This window comes from Capra hircus, chromosome 2, assembly GCF_001704415.2.
Source record: "Capra hircus breed San Clemente chromosome 2, ASM170441v1, whole genome shotgun sequence".
Classification (NCBI taxonomy): Eukaryota; Metazoa; Chordata; class Mammalia; order Artiodactyla; family Bovidae; genus Capra; species Capra hircus.
In genome coordinates this window covers 109,779,394-109,797,665 of record NC_030809.1, presented here as the reverse complement: position 1 = coordinate 109,797,665, position 18,272 = coordinate 109,779,394, and the positions used below count along the sequence as shown (strand labels likewise).

Here is an 18,272-nt window from a genome sequence, read left to right as displayed (position 1 = left end):
GTTTTCTGAATGTTGAGCTTTAAGCCAACTTTTTCACTCTCCTCTTTCACTTTCATCAAGAGGCTCTTTAGTTCCTCTTCACTTTCTGCCATAAGGGTGGTGTCATCTGCATATCTGAGGTTATTGAGATTTGTCCTGGCAATCTTGATTCCAGCTTGTGCTTCCTCCAGCCCAGCGTTTCTCATGACGTATTCTGCATATAAGATAAATAAACAGGGTGACAATATACAGCCTTGATGTACTCCTTTTCCTATTTGGAACCAGTCTGTTGTTCCCTGTCCAGTTCTAACTGTCGCTTGCTAACCTGCATACAGGTTTCTCAAGAGGCAGGTCACGTAGTCTGGTTTTCCCATCACCTTCAGAATTTTCCAGTTTATTGTGATCCACATAGTCAAAGGCTTTGGCATAGCCAATAAAGCAGAAATAGATGTTTTTCTGAAACTCTCTTGCTTTTTCGCTGATCCAGCTACTGCTGCTGCTAAGTCACTTCAGTCGTGTCCGACTCTGTGCGATCCCATAGATGGCAGCCCACCAGGCTCTCCTGTCCCTGGGATTCTCCAGGCAAGAACACTGGAGTGGGTTGCTATTACCTTCTCCAATGCGTGAAAGTGAAGTCACTCAGTCGTATCTGACTCTTAGCGACCCCATGGACTGCAGCCTACCAGGCTCTTCCATCCAAGGGATATTCCAGGCAAGAGTACTGGAGTGAGGTGCCATTGCCTTCTCCCACTGATCAGTGGATGTTCACAATTTGATCTCTGGTTCCTCTGCCTTTTCTAAAACCAGCTTGAACATCAGGAAGTTCACCGTTCATATATTCCTGAAGCCTGCTTAAAGAAGAGCATTACTTTACTAGCATGTAAGATGAGTGCAATTGTGCAGTAGTCTAAGCATTCTTTGGCATTGCCTTTCTTTGGGATTGGAATGAAAACTGACCTTTTCCAGTCCTGTGGCCACTGCTAACTTTTCCAAATTTGCTGACATATTAAGTGCAGCACTTTCACAACATCATCTTTTAGGATTTGAAATAACTCAACTGGAATTCCATCACCTCTACTAGCTTTGTTCATAGTGATGAACACCTATTAGAACAGCTAAAATTAAAAAGACTGACCACAGCAATCATTTGCAAGGAGGCAGAAGATTTGGAACTTATACACTGCTGGTAGGAATGCAGAATGGAATACCCACATAGGAAAACATTTTGAAAGTTTCTTTAAAAGCTACACATCATGTAATTAACACCACTGAATTGCACACTTCAAATAATTGAAATGTCATAGTTTATTTTATATATATATATATCTATAAAACCACAATAAAAATGTTTAAAAAATGTTTTAAGTTAAATACACATCTATCATATGATCCACTCATTACACACCTAGATATTTACCAAAGGAAAGTATCCATATAAAAACTGGTTAATATCCACATAAAGACTTGAATATGAGTATTTCATAACAGCTATATTTGTTATAGTCAAAAACTAGAAACTACTCAAATGTTCATTGACAGATTAACAGATAGACAAATTGTGTTATAACCTGATGGTCAAATACTACTGAGCAATAAAGGAATGAACTAGTGACATACAACAAAATAAATGAACCTAAAATGGTTATGCTGAGTGAAGAACACCAGATCAAATATATATATACATATTTCCATGCCAGGATGACCTAATCTGCCCTGTCTTTGAGGATGCCTTATAAGAAGCACAAGCGCAGGCGGCTGCAACGGCAACAAGCACGGCAGAGAGGAGCTACCCCATGTCCGAGGTCAGGGGAAGAAGCCGGGAGGACCCCATGCCCGAGGGGCGGCAGTCAAGAGGAGCTACCCCACGTCCAAGGTCAGGGGCAGCGGCCGAGAGTGCCAGGCTGCAACAGCGCAGGAACAGCCGAGAGAAGCTACCCAAGTCCAAGGTCAGGGGCGGTGGCCGGGAGGAGCTACCCCATGTCCAAGAAGCGGTGACTGCCCGGGCGCAAGAGGGCCTAGAGGAGCTATCCCATGTTCAAGGCAAGGAGGGGCAGGGTGAGGAGATACCCCTCGTCCAAGGTAAGGAGCAGTGGCTGCGCTTTGCTGGAGCAGCCGTGAAGAGATACCCCACGTCCAAGGTAAGTGAAATCCAAGTAAAACAGTAAGTGTTGCAAGAGGGCATCAGAGGGCAGACACACTGAAACCATAATCACAGAAAACTAGTCAATCTAATCACACTAGGACCACAGCCTTGTCTAACTCAATGAAACTAAGCCATGCTCTGTGGTGCCACCCAAGACAGGCAGGTCATGGTGGAGAGGTCTGACAGAATGTGGTCCACTGGAGAAGGGAATGGCAAACCACTTCAGTATTCTTGCCTTGAGAACCCCATGAACAGTATGAAAAGGCAAAAAGATAGGACACTGAAAGAGGAACTCCCCAGGTCGGTAGGTGCCCAATATGCTAATGGAGATCAGCGGAGAAATAACTCCAGAAAGAATGAAGGGATGGAGCCAAAGCAAAAACAATACCCAGCTATGGATGTGACTGGTGATAGAAGCAAGGTCTGATGCTGTAAAGAGCAATACTGCACAGGAACCTGGCATGTCAGGTCCATGAATCAAGGCAAATTGGAAGCGGTCAAACAGGAGATGGCAAGAGTGAATGTTGACATTCTAGGAATCACTGAACTAAAATGGACTGGAATGGGTGAATTTAACTCAGATGACCATTATATCTACTACTGTGGGCAGGAATCCCTCAGAAGAAATGGAGTAGCCATCTTGGTCAACAAGAGTCCGAAATGCAGTACTTGGATGCAATCTCAAAAACGACAGAATGATCTGTGTTCATTTCCAAGGCAAACCATTCAGTATCACAGTAATCCAAGTCTATGCCCCAATCAGCAACGCTAAAGAAGCTGAACAGTTCTATGAAGACCTATAAGACCTTTCAGAATTAACACCCCCAAAAAATGTCCTTTTCATTATAGGGGACTGGAATGCCAAAGTAGGAAGTCAAGAAACACCTGGAGTAACAGGCAAATTTGGCCTTGGATTGCGGAATGAAGCAGGGCAAAGGCTAATAGAGTTTTGCCAAGAGAACTCACTGGTCATTGCAAACACCCTCTTCCAACAACACAAGAGAAGACTCTACACATGGACATCACCAGACGGTCAATACCGAAATCAGATTGATTATATTCTTTGCAGTCAAAGAGGGAGACGCTCTATACAGTCAGCAAAAACAGGACCGGGGGCTGACTGTGGCTCAGATCATGAACTCCTTATTGCCAAATTCAGACTTAAATCGAAGAAAGTAGGGAAAACCACTAGACCATTCAGGTATGACCTAAATCAAATCCCTTATGATTATACAGTGGAAGTGAGAAATAGATTTATGGGACTATATCTGATAGATAGAGTGCCTGATGAACTATGGACTGAGGTTCGTGACACTGTACAGGAGACAGGGATCAAGACCATCCCCATGGAAAAGAAATGCAGGAAAGCAAAATGGCTGTCTGAGGAGGCCTTACAAATAGCTGTGAAAAGAAGAGAAGCAAAAAGCAAAGGAGAAAAGGAAAGATATAAGCATCTGAATGCAGAATTCCAGAGAATAGGAAGAAGAGATAAGAAACCCTTCCTCAGCAATCAGTGCAAAGAAATAGAGGAAAACAACAGAATGGGAAAGACTAGAGATCTCTTCAAGAAAATTAGAGATACCAAGGGACTATTTCCTGCAAAGATGCGCTTGATAAAGGACAGAAATGGTATGGATCTAACAGAAGCAGAAGATATTAAGAAGAGGTGGCAAGAATACACAGAAGAACTATACAAAAAAGATCTTCATGACCAAGATAATCACGATGGTGTGATCACTCACCTAGAGCCAGACATCCTGGAATGTGAAGTCAAGTGGGCCTTAGAAAGCATCACTACGAACAAAGCTAGTGGAGGTGATGGAATTCCTATTGAGCTGTTTCAAATTCTGAAAGATGATGCTGTGAAAGTGCTGCACTCAATATGCCAGCAAATTTGGAAAACTCAGCAGTGGCCACAGGACTGGAAAAGGTCAGTTTTCATTCCAATCCCAAAGAAAGGCAATGCCAAAGAATGCTCAAACTACCGCACTCATCTCACACGCTAGTCAAGTAATGCTCAAAATTCTCCAACCAGGCTCAGCAATACGTGAACTGTGAACTTCCAGATGTTAGAGCTGGTTTTAGAAAAGGCAGGGGAACCAGAGATCAAATTGCCAACATCTGCTGGATCATCGAAAAAGCAAGAGAATTCCAGAAAAACATCTATTTCTGCTTTATTGACTATGCCAAAGCCTTTGACTGTGTGGATCACAAGAAACTGTGGAAAATTCTGAAAGAGATGGGAATACCAGACTACCTGACCTGCCTCTTGAGAAACCTATATTCAGGTCAGGGGGCAACAGTTATAACTGGACATGGAACAACACACTGGTTCCAAATAGGAAAAGGAGCACCTCAAGGCTGTATATTGTCACCCTGCTTATTTAACTTACATGCAGAGTACATCATGAGAAATACTGGGCTGGAAGAAACACAAGCTGGAATCAAGATTGCTGGGAGAAATATCAATAACCTTAGATATGCAGATGACACCACCCTTATGGCAGAAAGTGAAGAGGAACTAAAAAGCCTCTTGATGAAAATGAAAGAGAGTGAAAAAGTTGGCTTAAAGCTCAACATTCAGAAAATGAAGATCATGGCATCTGGTCCCATCACTTCATGGGAAATAGATGGGGAAACAGTGGAAACAGTGTCAGACTTTATTTTGGGGGGCTCCAAAATCACTGCAGATGGTGACTGCAGCCATGAAATTAAAAGACGCTTAATCCTTGGAAGAAAAGTTATGACCTAGCTAGACAGCATACTCAAAAGCAGAGACATTACTTTGCCAACAAAGGTCCGTCCAGTCAAGGCTATGGTTTTTCCTGTGGTCATGTAAGGGTGTGAGACTTGGACTGTGAAGAAAGCTGAGCACTGAAGAATTGATGCTTTTGAACTGTGGTGTTGGAGAAGACTCTTGAGAGTCCCTTGGACTCAAGGAGATCCAACCATTCCATTCTAAAGGAGATCAGTCCTGGGTGTTCTTTGGAAGGACTGATGCTAAAGCTGAAACTCCAGTACTTTGGCCACCTCACACAAAGAGTTGACTCATTGGAAAAGACCCTGATTCTGGGAGGGATTGGGGGCAGGATGAAAAGGGGACAACAGAGGATGAGATGGCTGGATGGCATCACCGACTCCATGGACGTGAGTCTGAGTGAACTCCAGGAGTTGGTGATGGACAGGGAGGCCTGTTATGCTGCAATTTATGGGGTCGCAAAGAGTCAGATACGACTGAGTGACTGAACTGAACTGATACACACACACACTCGTGAAAATTTACTGTACTTTTAAATTGTGCAACTTACTGCTGTCGTTGTTGTTTAGTCACTAAGTCATGTCTGACTTTTGGGGACCCCATGGACTGTAGCCCACCAGGCTCCTCTCTATCCCCGGGATTTCCCAGGCAAGAATACTGGAGTGGGTTGCCATTTCCTTCTCCAGGGAATCTTACCAACGCAGGGATAGAACCCATCCATGACTCTTGAGTCTCCTGCATTGGTAGGCAGATTCTTTACCACTGAGCCAATTATTCTTTATCAGCTATTCCAAAAACATGCCCTCAAAACCATATGCAACTGCCTTGGTCAAGCATTCCAATTCAACACTTTGATAAAAGGGTGTGCTTAACAGTTCTATCTATAAGAGCACTAGCATAATAGAATATTATTACAGTATGCCAATGTTTCATAGTCCTGGGCAATCAATTAGAGTAATACCATTCTATTTCATGTGTTTAGTGTCACATTTAGTTTAAAAGAAAAAAACTGAAGTAGGCAGGTTTTGATCTGCCTACCATCCCTATTTTACATGTGAGAAAAACTACAGCCCAGGAAAACTGAGTGATTTACCAAAGGACAAAAAGACAAAAAACGTTGGGAAGAGCAACCAAAACATGTCCTTACAGTCAGATATGTTCTCACAAATTCTAAAGTGAAAATTAGCAAGACCAACATCAAAGGTCCCCTGTCAAAATATAAGGGTTCTTCAGAGATGACTGATAAGCTAACTGGAGTTTTGTGGTAGTAAAAATATCATAGTGAATAAATCAAAAATATATTCATGCCAACCAGCATTCCAGGAATTCTTTCCATTATTACAGGTTAGATTTCCCAAGATTCTTTAAAGAATATATTCCATTAAATTGTCCCCACTCTCCCAATAAAATCACCTACAAAAGCAGAATTATCTCTACCTGAGCAATGGGTAAGATTTAAAATTCCCTTAAGAAGTCAAAACCACAAATCTAGGCTTCATGCAAGTCTGGGATTTATATTATTCTTGCGGCTTTGGAACCCCCAAACTAAAAATTAATTTTTAAAATCGACACTGGACCAATGATAAAACTCAAATTCTCTGTAAAATTTTCCTTAAAGATTTTTCTAGAAATGAAATTTACATTCATTCAAATTAAAAACTTAATAGACACACTGGACAGGAGATCAGACAGAACTGAAGAAGGAAGTACCAAGAAGACAGATCTGAGGAAATTACCTCAATTGAGGGGGGAAAAAAAGATAAATGGATAGAAAGTGAGTGAGCTCTCTTCAGGAGACAGAATGAGAAGATCCAATAAATACAATAACATGGTATCCAAAACAGAAAATAAAGATAGTAAAGACTCAAAATTCAAGGAGATGATGGTTGAGAATTTTCAGAACTGATGAGAGGCACAAATCCTCACCTAGAACCAGTCCAACAAACAGACACATCACAGTGAAACTACGGATTACCAAAAAATAAACTTTGAAAGAAACCAATTAAATAGGCAGATTAATTACAAAAGAACAACTAGACGGAATATAAGCTCTCAGCAACAGAGACCAGAAGACAACAGAAAAGTATATTCACAGTGTAAGGGAAAAGAAACGTCAACTAAAACTCTCAACTCAGTTAAAATATTATTCGAGGGGCTTCCCTGGTGGTCCAGTGGTTAAGAATCCGTTTCACAATGCAAAGGACACCTGGTCAATCCCTGGTCTGGGAAGAGCCCATGTGCCACGGAGCAACTAAGCCTGTGTGCCACAACAACTGATCCCACACTCCCGAGTCCAGGAGCTGCAACTACTGAAAGCCGCGCGCACCAAGAGCCTGTGCTCCACGAGGGAAGGCGCTACAGCAAGAAGCCCACACACTGCAAGGAAGAGCAGCCCTCACTCACCACAGCCAGAGAAAGCCTACGTGCAGCAGTGAAGACCCACTGCACTCAAAAAATACGTAAATCTCAATCACATTTATATACACATACACAGATTACTGTAATACACAGATTAGCTATTAGAAGAGACTTCAAAGATTGCTTGATCAATATTAAAAAATTAATAGCATTTGAATACTTTTATAATACAAAATATTAGGAAAAAGCAATAAAAAAGAAAATAGAAAAGCAATTTTTAAATGATAGCATCTATAGTAGAAATAAAAATAAATTATCCAGGAATAAATCTAACAAAAGCTACACAATCTATGGAGGAAATTACTTTACTTACAGAAAAAACAATTTGGATTACTCTCATGGTTAGGCAGATTTAATACTACTCTTAACAAAGTGTGTTTTCTACTGAAAAGAATTCCACTGCATGATTAAACCACAGTTTACTAATCTCATTGCTTCTATTTTTTTTCCTATTACAAACAGTATAATGACTATCCTTCTAGAGCCTCCTTCTGCAGTGCCCTAAAATGTAATGTGATTCCAATAAATAACAGAATTTTCCACAGAACTTGACAAGATGACCCTGAAATTGAAACGAAAAAGTTGGGACCAAGTATAGCCAAAATTCTTTTGAAGAACAATAAGGAAAATCTTGCCATATTGAGATTTATTCTAATGTTATAATAATTAAAACAGTATGATATTGTTACAAGAGACATACCAATACAAGAGTTTAAGACATATACAGGAAACTGATACAAGATCTGTCATATAGCGGCAGTGAGATCAATGAAGAAAAAAATGATTGTTTAATAAATGGTGCCAGATATTCACAGTGGTCAACACATGAAAGTAACCTAAATGTCCACTGACAAATGAACAGATGAAGAAGACGTGGTACGCGCAATGCAATGTTACTCAGCCACTAAAAACGGTGAAATAATGCCATTAGCAGCAACACAGAGGGACCCAGACACTATCATACCAAGTGAAGAAAGACAGATAGCATATGAAATCATTTATTTGTAGAAACTAAAGACAAAAAATAATACAGGTTTACTTATTAACGAAAGAAAAATAAATTCACAGACTTGGAGAATGAACCTGTGGTTACCAGAGTTGGGGGAGGGGTGGAAGGGGGGCATTTGGGGAGTTTGGGACTGACAGGAATACACTGTTATATTTAAAATAGAAAACCACACAAATGTCCACTCTAGTCTGTATTATTTGTGTCTTTTTAAAGCAATCCTCTTTACCTTTCTTTTAAAAAATGCTTATAGCTTTTTTTTTTAATCTAATTGAGAGTAACTGTATTTTATTTTATCTTATTTACTTATTTATTTTTGGCTGTGCTGGGTCCTTGCTGCTGTGTGGGCCCATCCATGCTCAGCAACAAGAGAAGCCACCACAATGAGAAGCTCACACACCATAACTAGAGAGTGGCCCCTGCTCTCCACGGCTAGAGAAAAGCCTGCAGTTCACAAAAGAAGACATTAAATGGCCTAAAAACATGTGAAAACATGCTTGTTTATATCCAACAGATTGGCAAAATTTTTCAAATATATTCTTTATTTTCTTAATATATCAGCAACTCTTGATAAATAGAAAAATGGGAACTCAAATTCCTGGTGGAAGAGTAATTGGAAGTAAATTGGATAAAACAATGGAAATCAATTCTCAGCTATCTAGTAAGGTGTGCTGAAGAATGCACAGCCTATGATCCAGCAATCCCTCTCCTCAGACTCCAGCCTAAAAAAAATTCTGGTATATCTACACAAGGAGACACATACAAAGATGTTCACCGAAGCCCTTTTGGAAACAATGAAAAATGTAAACCATCTAACTGTCCCCTCAGCAAAGAAAAAGATAAGCAAACTATGGTTTAATCATACTATAGAATGTTTAATAACAATTAGAAATTAATAAATTAGTCTATTTTAGCAACATGGTAAATGAACAAGGCAAGATGAAGAAGGATTAATATAAAATAATTTATGTCAATTTTCCATACTAAAAGAATTATACACACATATATAGTTTAAATGTAGTACATTTAAGCAAATGTAAAACATATTGAATAAATATAAAAGTAAAACATGCATGCATATGACACAGGAATTTCAGGATAATGGTAATTCTCAGGGAGGAAAAGATATAGGGAGAAGAGGATCTTTAGTTTTTTTGACTGAAAAAAGCTCTAAGGCAAATTTAACAAAGTTGACCTCTATTAATCTTAATGGTGAGTATGAAAGTACTTGTTATATTTTTATACTTTTATGTATGTTGAAAATGGTTCATAGCTGAAAATAGTTTTAGACTTTAATATGAAATACAAATTAGAAAAAAATTACAATTTTAACCAGACTTCCACATTGCTGTTGTAGTTAAACCTCATAACAATAAAGATGACTAGAAATTACACTCAGCTCAAGTAGAATCTTCTCCACTAAGCATAATCTGTCTACATTATTTCTAGTAAATTAGCAATGACAAAAAGTACAATGAACACAGAACAGAGGACAAAGATTTCTTTAACTCTTCTTCCTCCAAGCTCTCAGTACAGGAGGAGTGTTGTGCTCCTTTGTTTGAATCTGTGACTTGAGTTAGATGGATACTGCTATGGAGAAAATTCCAGATTCACAGGGAAGAAAATTTCACAAGAAATCCATGTAAATACATAAATAAAACTCTGAATATGAGCAAAGAAAACACAAATAAAAGAGATACATATGGCAAGGTCCTCATCATAAAATCTTTATTGAAAGTTTGCTATTTGTAGGGATAGAAACTAAAAATGAAAAAAAACAACTGTTAATTCAGAAAATCAAATCCTGCAGTATGGTTTCACACTGTACGTATGCTATAGGAGTGCTGCCCTTACACATGAGCTTGACAGTAAAAATAAAACTTGCAACCGGACTTTGCAGCACAGGACACAAACTGAGACTTCAAGGACAGGAATACAAACAGTGAACTAAAATGAAAAAAAAGTAACAGAGAGGGTCCTACTGCAATGGAGACAATAAAGCTGGCAATGTACGTAGAGGCCATGTTGTGGAAAACACTGACGCCAGGCTAAAGGCTTCAGACATTAGCCTATAAAATATGAGAAGTTACTGTAAGCAAAGTTGTGACATATGTGAAGCAGAATTTTGTATGAGTGAAGGTCAGACTGAACTGTGAAATTATTACAGGCAGGAAAGTAGTAATTATCATGGAATAGATTATTATGTCATGAAGGCTTGGCCTAAGGTAACAGCAGAGAATGAAAAGAACAAATCTAAGAGAAAACAAAGGAACAGGTCTTAGTATCAAGCATATGAGGAGAGGAAAAGGAAAGAACCAATAATGATACAAGCAGACACTGTTAGATGTCTACCCAAAATCCACTCCTCTGTTTTTCCCCAGCCATGAGACAACAAAGACAAAATAAAAACAAACTGAGTGATGAAACAAAAGTTCATAAAAAGCCTGTGTCCCTGTAACACTGAACTAGTCCTGAGATGCAAAACAATAAATGCTTCAAAGTTTAAGCCGCTAATAGCTGGGATTTCAGACGAGGAGGGGAAATTAAACTTATTTAAACAGAAAGAAAGAAAAGGAAAATCTTTTTTGGAGAGATATATAGCTGATTCACTTTTCGACATGCTGACATTAAATGGAAGGGTAGTCAAGTGGACAAAATTTTCCAAACTGGTATGACTCAAAAATAATAGCTTCCTAGATTTAATCAATTGTTCAAATTTACAGATTTCTTTACCTCAGGATTTTTTTAAAATGTTATACATTGCAGATCCAAGAATATACAACATGTAGTATTTCCCAAGTTTGTCTGACCACAGTACACCCCTCAGTAGAAGATCTCTGTAAAACATGTCTAGAGATATAGATATAAGTATAGCTGATCCTTGAAACTTTGAGTATTCTAGAAAGAACTCAGTAATATATCAAAGGATAATACAATTAGAGTATTACCATTTTGTAGCCCCTAATGAAATAATGGATCTAGACAGTGACAGTCAATAGCTGCAAAAATCTTTGACATGATATGGAGCTTTACGACATATGGATTGGGCTGACAAACCTGAACACGCTGATCAGCCTCACATTTACTCAAGAAGGGACAAGCTGATATTCTGTGACTCCTGCTACAATTCAACAGGAAGTATGACACCATTATAAAGTTTTCTTGCACCACCTCCCCAAAAACAGAACCTAAAATTTGATCAAGACTCTAGATCCAACTACCAGTTTACAGGAAATAATGGGCACAGGAACAAGTTAAATATCACAGAGCTGCGATCATTAAATCCCAGAATGTTGATTTCTTCAACTAATAAATTGAAAGAAGGAAAAAAGAGGAGTGGAGAAAACTATAAATTAAGATTCTTCTAAGAAATGAAAACCAAGTACAATAGTAGAACTCTGCATCCTAATCCTAAATCAACCCTAAGAAATCATTTATGAGACAAGTGGGAAAATCTGAACACTCATTGGATAGCTGAAGATATTACAAAATAACTATGAAAATTTTAGTACTATAATTGTGGTAACAGTACTACAATCCTTTGTGATAAAATACACACAAAATTTATCATTTTAACCATTTTAAGTGGTTTTAAGGATATTCACATTGTTATGCAACCATCACCACCATACAACTCAAGAACATTTTTATCTTCCCAAACTGAAACTCTACCCATTAAACAACTCCTCACTTCCATCTTGCCAAGCCCCTGGCAACCACCATTCTACTTTCTCTCTTGGTAATTAAACGATTGCAAGAACTTCATATAAATAGGATCATACAATATTTGTCTTTTTATGGAAGGTTTATTCATTTAGCATAAGATTTTCAAGGTTCATCCATATTGTAGCTCGTGTCTGAATGTCACTCCTTGTAAAGGCTGAATGATATTCTATCTTATGAATATACCACATTTTGTTTATCCATTCATCTGTCAATAAACATTTGGGTTATATTTTATTTTTAAGGGTTCGTATCTCTTTACTGAAATACATAAATATTTATAAGCTGAATTATAAGATACCTGAGATTTGCTTCAAAATACTCCAGTGCGGGAGGAGAGGGCAGTGGGGGAAGGGATAACAGATGAAAAAGATATCATTTCTCACTTATCAGATTAACAAAGATCAGAAAAACTGATAACACCATATATACTGGCCAAGATGTTGGGAAACAGGCTCTTTCATACATCATTGGTAAAAGTATAAATTAATTTCTTTGGAGGGCGCTATCAAAGTTTAAAATGCACATTTCCATTAACCAAGATATTATTTCAGGGAGTTCATCTTCACACATATACTCACACATACACAAAGACGTGTATACAAGAATACTGACTATGCTTATATTAAGCCCAAGACTTAATTTACATGTCTATCAGTAGTCAACTGACTGAATAAATTACCAGTAAAATACAAAAATATCAAAATGCAATAGAATACAATTTAAAAAGAAAATCAAAGTGTTCTCCATGTACTAATAAGAGACAGTTTCAATAAGTATGTTCGGGGGAAAAGCAAGATACAGAGAGTATAACACTATTCATCCAGACATCCACGGCTTCAATTCCTAGCACTCAGTTCAGTTCAGTCACTCAGTCGTGTCCGACTCTTTGCAACCCCATGAACCACACCACGCCAGGCCTCCCTGTCCATCACCAACTACGGGAGTCTACCCAAACCCATGTCCATTTAAGTCGGCGATGGCATCCAACCATCTCATCCTCTGTCGTCCCCTTCTCCTCTGCCCTCAATCTTTTCCAGCATCAGGGTGTTTTCAAATGAGTCAGCTCTTCGCATCAGGTGGCCAAAGTATTTCTAGCACTGCCACACACCAAATAACCTAAAAACTTTCCACAACAAAACATCTAGAAATGCTGAATAAATTATAACTAAAATCTTTTCAATTATAATTAAGTTAAATTATAATTTAAGTTGTAATTTAGTTACAATTAAGCTCCAAAGAAAGGGAAATCTCTCACTGAGAAGTGGGATGGAGCAAAGAGGAAACTTTACTTTTTACTTTATCCACCTATTTTTATGTTATAACCGGTAAGTATTACTTTTGAAATTGAAAAATAATAACAGTTTCTGAAGTACACTGAGAAAAGATGCTTTGGTTGGTATGTCATATTTCTGAATGAAAATCATAGGAAGTTGTTCCCTTAAGAGAGTCTTTTAGGGGTAGAAGAATGGGGATAGTAGTACTGCCTCAGATTCAAACTGGCACACCATACACCCTGCATGCCAGGGTGGAGTGAAGTCAGCTTTTTATAGCTGAAATAAAATTTTTTATTCACCACTGTCTGCACAAATCCTTGAAAATAAAATTTCTTCTCCTAAAAAAAAAAGATGCTGTGGATTTAATAATCCATGCCACCTCCTGAATAACTAAAGCAATGTGACTTCAGGGTAAACTTTAAGGTAAAACAGTCACTAGTTTATCCAATTTAATTCAACACATACTATCTACCTTGTAAGCAAGCACAAAAGCCTTTGAGTAATAATAGCAAGATGAATTTTCTAATTTTTAAAGAGTTTAAAATCTGTAGGAAGAATAAGGAAGGTAGCAAAAAAAAAAATCTGTAATGCAGAATAGAATATGAAAACGGTCATCCTCTGCATCAAAATTTGAAAACTAAATGTTTAAAATTCCAATTTCTGGTTTGTAACATCTGAACCCCAAACCAGTCAAACATTATTTTATATTTTCCATTACTATTCTTAAAATTTATTTATCTTTTAAATTTTTACTTAAATTTCTTTTTATTTATTTATTTTTTGGACATGCTGCAAAGCTCGGAATCTTAGTTCCCTGACCAGGGATTAAACTCCCACCTCTAGCACTGGAAGCAGGAAGTCCAAAGACACAATTACTAATACACAGTTTCTAAAGGCTTTGTAATCTCTTCCCACAAATGAATTCTCAGCTGTTTTCTTCCTTTGATTTGTATACCTGTTAATATGCCACATTTATTACTACTAATCAAAGAAAACTCAATCCTCCTTGCATATTTCTATAATTATAAATCTGAAAATTAAACAGTAATACATGTTGTAATGGACCAAATATCTGATTCTTCCCATCTCCAATCATACAACATCCTATCCAAAACAGTCAGACACTTGGGGAAAGGATTAAGGCACAGCAGGGTTTTTCTTTTATTAAGAACAAGATACAGGGAACAATAGAATCCTTCCTTTAAAATTTACTGAATAGGATATACAAACTTCTATGACAATTAAAATAACAAACACCACCAAAATCAACACATCTTCAATCTTTAGCAACCAAAAATATTTTTTAAGAAATATCAAAAACTGAAAAAAGTTACATTCCATCCATGTGAGGGTAGTCCAGCTTTGCCCACCAGGAATTTTTTAATGATTCCCAGTTCTAAAAAGATTCTAGAGGCAGCCTTTCAACCTGCACCACTGGTTAACATCCTGTGTCTCTCAAGGCAGTAATTAGGTGCGTAGCCCAGAAGAATTATCCTGTCCAACCTAAAGAGTTGTAAAAATTTCAGAATAATCACATGGCCATATTATTGTTTACTGTTCACTCTTGCCCGTCATGAAACGGCATGGCAACTGCTGGCATGTACAGACACTAGCCATGCATTTTAGACAGACAATAATAATTTAAGTACTATAGATCCCCTGGAGAAGGACAGGGCAACCCACTCCAGTATTCTTGCCTGGAGAATCCCATGGACAGAGGAGCCTGCAGTCCATAGCGTCGCAGAGTCAGACACGACTGAGCACACACGCGTGCATCATCTCGTAAAGGGAGGCTTGCCTGATTAGGGGAAAGATAAGAATCTACAAGATGTCAGTAAAGGCAAATGCTATGAGGTTAAGCTATGGACCGGCTGCAGCCCAGATGCCCTAAAACTGTACAAGGACCTTGAAAGAAACTCACTGAGATATTTCTGCTCCCACAATGAAGCATCACAATGAGAGATCAGATATGCATCTCATCCAAATGAACCTGATAATTAATTATGCCCCTTGGTTCTAAAATTCAGGAAAGAATCAATATGATCTCCTACTTTATGTACTCTGCGGGTTTCTTAAATGTTAACCTTGACTAAGAAGTAAAAATGTCTAATTATCTGTTCCAATTCCTCTGTTTTGAAATCCCTCTTAAATGTTTTTAACAGGTAAGATTTTAAAAAGAAAAAAAGGAATAACTAAGAATGGCATATTTTAAAAAAAGAACACAGTAGCGAATGGAAGTACCAATAAGAATGTTATTTGTAAAGGCAACAGAATGGTGAAGCTGTCAGGCTCTGGCAAAAAGACGCACAGCCAACTACTTGTGTAATCCTGAGCGAGTGTCTTAAACCCTGTGCCCCACTTTCCTCTTCTGTACAATGGGGATAATGAGTAACAGTCTTGGAATTATTGATTAAATCAGCTAATCATGTAAAGCGGGTTTTAATATTTGATCATTATTTTCCAAACAGGTGGATAAACATTCAAAATTTTAATAGCATTCTGTTGATGAGGCTGTTGTCAAACAGTCACGTGCTGTGCTTACTACTAAGCCTTATGGGGGGCAATCTGGAAATTTCACTTTATTTATCCCATTGATACTCTTGCACAGGTGTGAAAAGAAGGTATATCAGCTTGTAATTTCATACTGGAACCAAAATGTCCATCAAAAGTGATGACTAAGAATGGCAAATTTATGACATGAAACACTATGCAGATTTTTTTTTAACAGAGTACACTGATTTACTGACATAAACCTCTTAAGTGAAAAATGCAAGATGCACAGACTAATGTATATGATATAAAGAGACTGAAAAATCAAAATACATATTCACCCTCGTTTTCACACTAAGAGAAACTAAAAGCGGTGGAAAGAAACTGGACAGACAGGAGACAGGATGAGAGGGAAACTTTAAACTGTGTATATTTTTGTTTTTTTGCTTTTTTAGCTAAAAAAATTTTACCCATTCAATTATCAATTTTGAAAGTATTTTTTAAGTGTTAGGCACACACTCTAAAGTTAGCAAATGTTAGCTGCAATTATTACTATTGTCGTCAGCAGCAGCAGAATTACAAGTATTATCATTATTAGCAAGCTCCTTTCTGAAGCTTTTTCTTACTCCCTCTGCACAGAAGCCTCCTCTAACTCACTCCCAGACTGTTTAAGGAACTTATCATTTTCTACTCTTGCATAAGCTGCTTAAGACATAAGTCATGTATCTACCTAATAGATACAAACATTTTGCAGTAACAGTAACCTACAGGTGATAGTAACCTACTCCAAGGAAAACAGAGACCATTGCTAAAGGGATTATACTCTACCATTAATTATAAGTCCTGAAAATCGAAAAACTTGAATAACTGGATTTGCTAACATTCTTTCAGATACTACCCAACCAAAAAGCTCTCTTTGACTGAGCTTTTTTCTTCTCACAGGACTTCCCCAGATATCATGTCCCAAGCCAAGACACAACATGTACCAACTCTTTAACTCCCTGCTATCTCTGAAACGTCTTTTGGCAAATCCCAACACCCTGGTACAACACTCCTATCGAAAAAGCATCTGTCGAGTGTTTCCTTTTAGATAGAGGTTCGCGAATTAGTCCGTGAATAAAGTGCCCTTTTAGAGAAGACCTAGCACTTGATTCCTAATTCGCTCAGTGTTTTGTTTGTTCTGGTATGGAGGGTATTCTATAACTGACTGCTCGCTCAGTAGCTCAATTCTAGCTGTCATTCCAGCACACCAAATACTCCACTGACAGCTCAACAGTCACTTTTCATTCAGGCCCCTCCCCTTCCCTCCCCCCTCAACCCCCATCAGCTCAGGAGCTCCTTCCCTACACTGACAAACTGACAGTTCAGAAGCCCCTTTCCACAAGCTGTCCTCCGCTGCAGCTGCAAGACCACTTCCCCCACTCTCATCATCCCGCGACCCAGTTTAGTCCCCAATATCATCGCTCTCCCAAATAATCCAAATCACATCATCAGGTTCTTCCCAAGAAACGGGCGGCTCTAAAGCCTTCCCCAGCAAGTACACAATTGACAGCTCGACACCAGATTCCTCAAGTATCCTTCCCTCTTCTCTCCGCTCCTACTCTAGGCACTGGCTCTTTTCTCGCAATCACTCGTTCGCCCCGGCTACCCCGAAATTCCCAGCCTCGTTCTCTAAACACGCTCTCCGCTCTCCCCTCCTCCCCATCCCCTTTCCACCGCTGACAGCTCAGTCACTTCCATCCCCATGTGGCTGCACCTTCCCCCACTTCTTTCTCCTGACAGCTCGGAGTCGGCTCCGAGCTTCCCCTCCCCGAGGCCTCTCCAGACTCGGCCTGGGCAATCCCGCGGTGTCCCCCGCCCCGGGGAAAGGCTCCACTCACCCACTCTCCCGCATCACGTTGCTGTCTCCGCAGTCGCAGGCACCCCCGGCCTGGCTACGGAACATGTTGAAGTCGTGTCCGGTGTGGTCACCCTGGTGGAAGCACTCGGCGCAAAGCGACATGCAGGGGGAGATGCCGCACGTCCGGCAGCGGTAGGCCACGAAGTTGGCTGTCCAGACCAGGCCGCATAGCGCCGCGGGGTCGTAGGCCCGCACCGCCGCGCAGAACTCGTCGTAGCCTCCGCCGCCCGCCAGAAGGCACTTACACCACTCCAGAGCCTCCTCCTCGGCCGCCCCCGGACCGCCCCCGCCGCCGGCCGCCGCCGCCTCCTCGCCGTCCGCAGCCGCTGCCAGCGGCCGCTCGGCGCTCAGCACCCGCTCCAGCAGCGCCTGCAGCTCCTCAGCACCTGCCCGGTTGTCCGGCCGGCTGAGGGCCGCTTTCAGGTGCGCGGCGGTGGCTGCTTTGTCCAGGGCCAGCCCGGGAGCAGGCACCTCGGCTTGGGGTGGCTGCGCCCCCCCGACGGCCGCAGCGGCCGCCGCCGCCATGATGAGAGCTCAGAATTTGGAGAGTCCAGGGCCAGCGGCTCCTCCCGGGAGGG

General features: G+C 39.8%; 1 protein-coding gene across 6 annotated transcripts in view; it reads right to left on the bottom strand.

The window, feature by feature from the left end:
* UBR3 (ubiquitin protein ligase E3 component n-recognin 3 (putative)) overlaps window positions 1-18,272 on the bottom strand; it is a 198,913-nt gene extending 180,641 nt beyond the window's left edge. For 3 of the 6 annotated variants that reach the window (XM_013968944.2, XM_013968948.2, XM_013968965.2), the window contains exon 1: window positions 17,675-18,272. In XM_013968944.2, the coding sequence (XP_013824398.2) occupies window positions 17,675-18,219 (545 nt within the window). In that variant the 5' untranslated portion in view covers window positions 18,220-18,272. The remainder of the gene's footprint in view (window positions 1-17,674) is intronic. The other 3 variants (XM_013968950.2, XM_013968955.2, XM_013968956.2) reach the window with 1 other exon arrangement.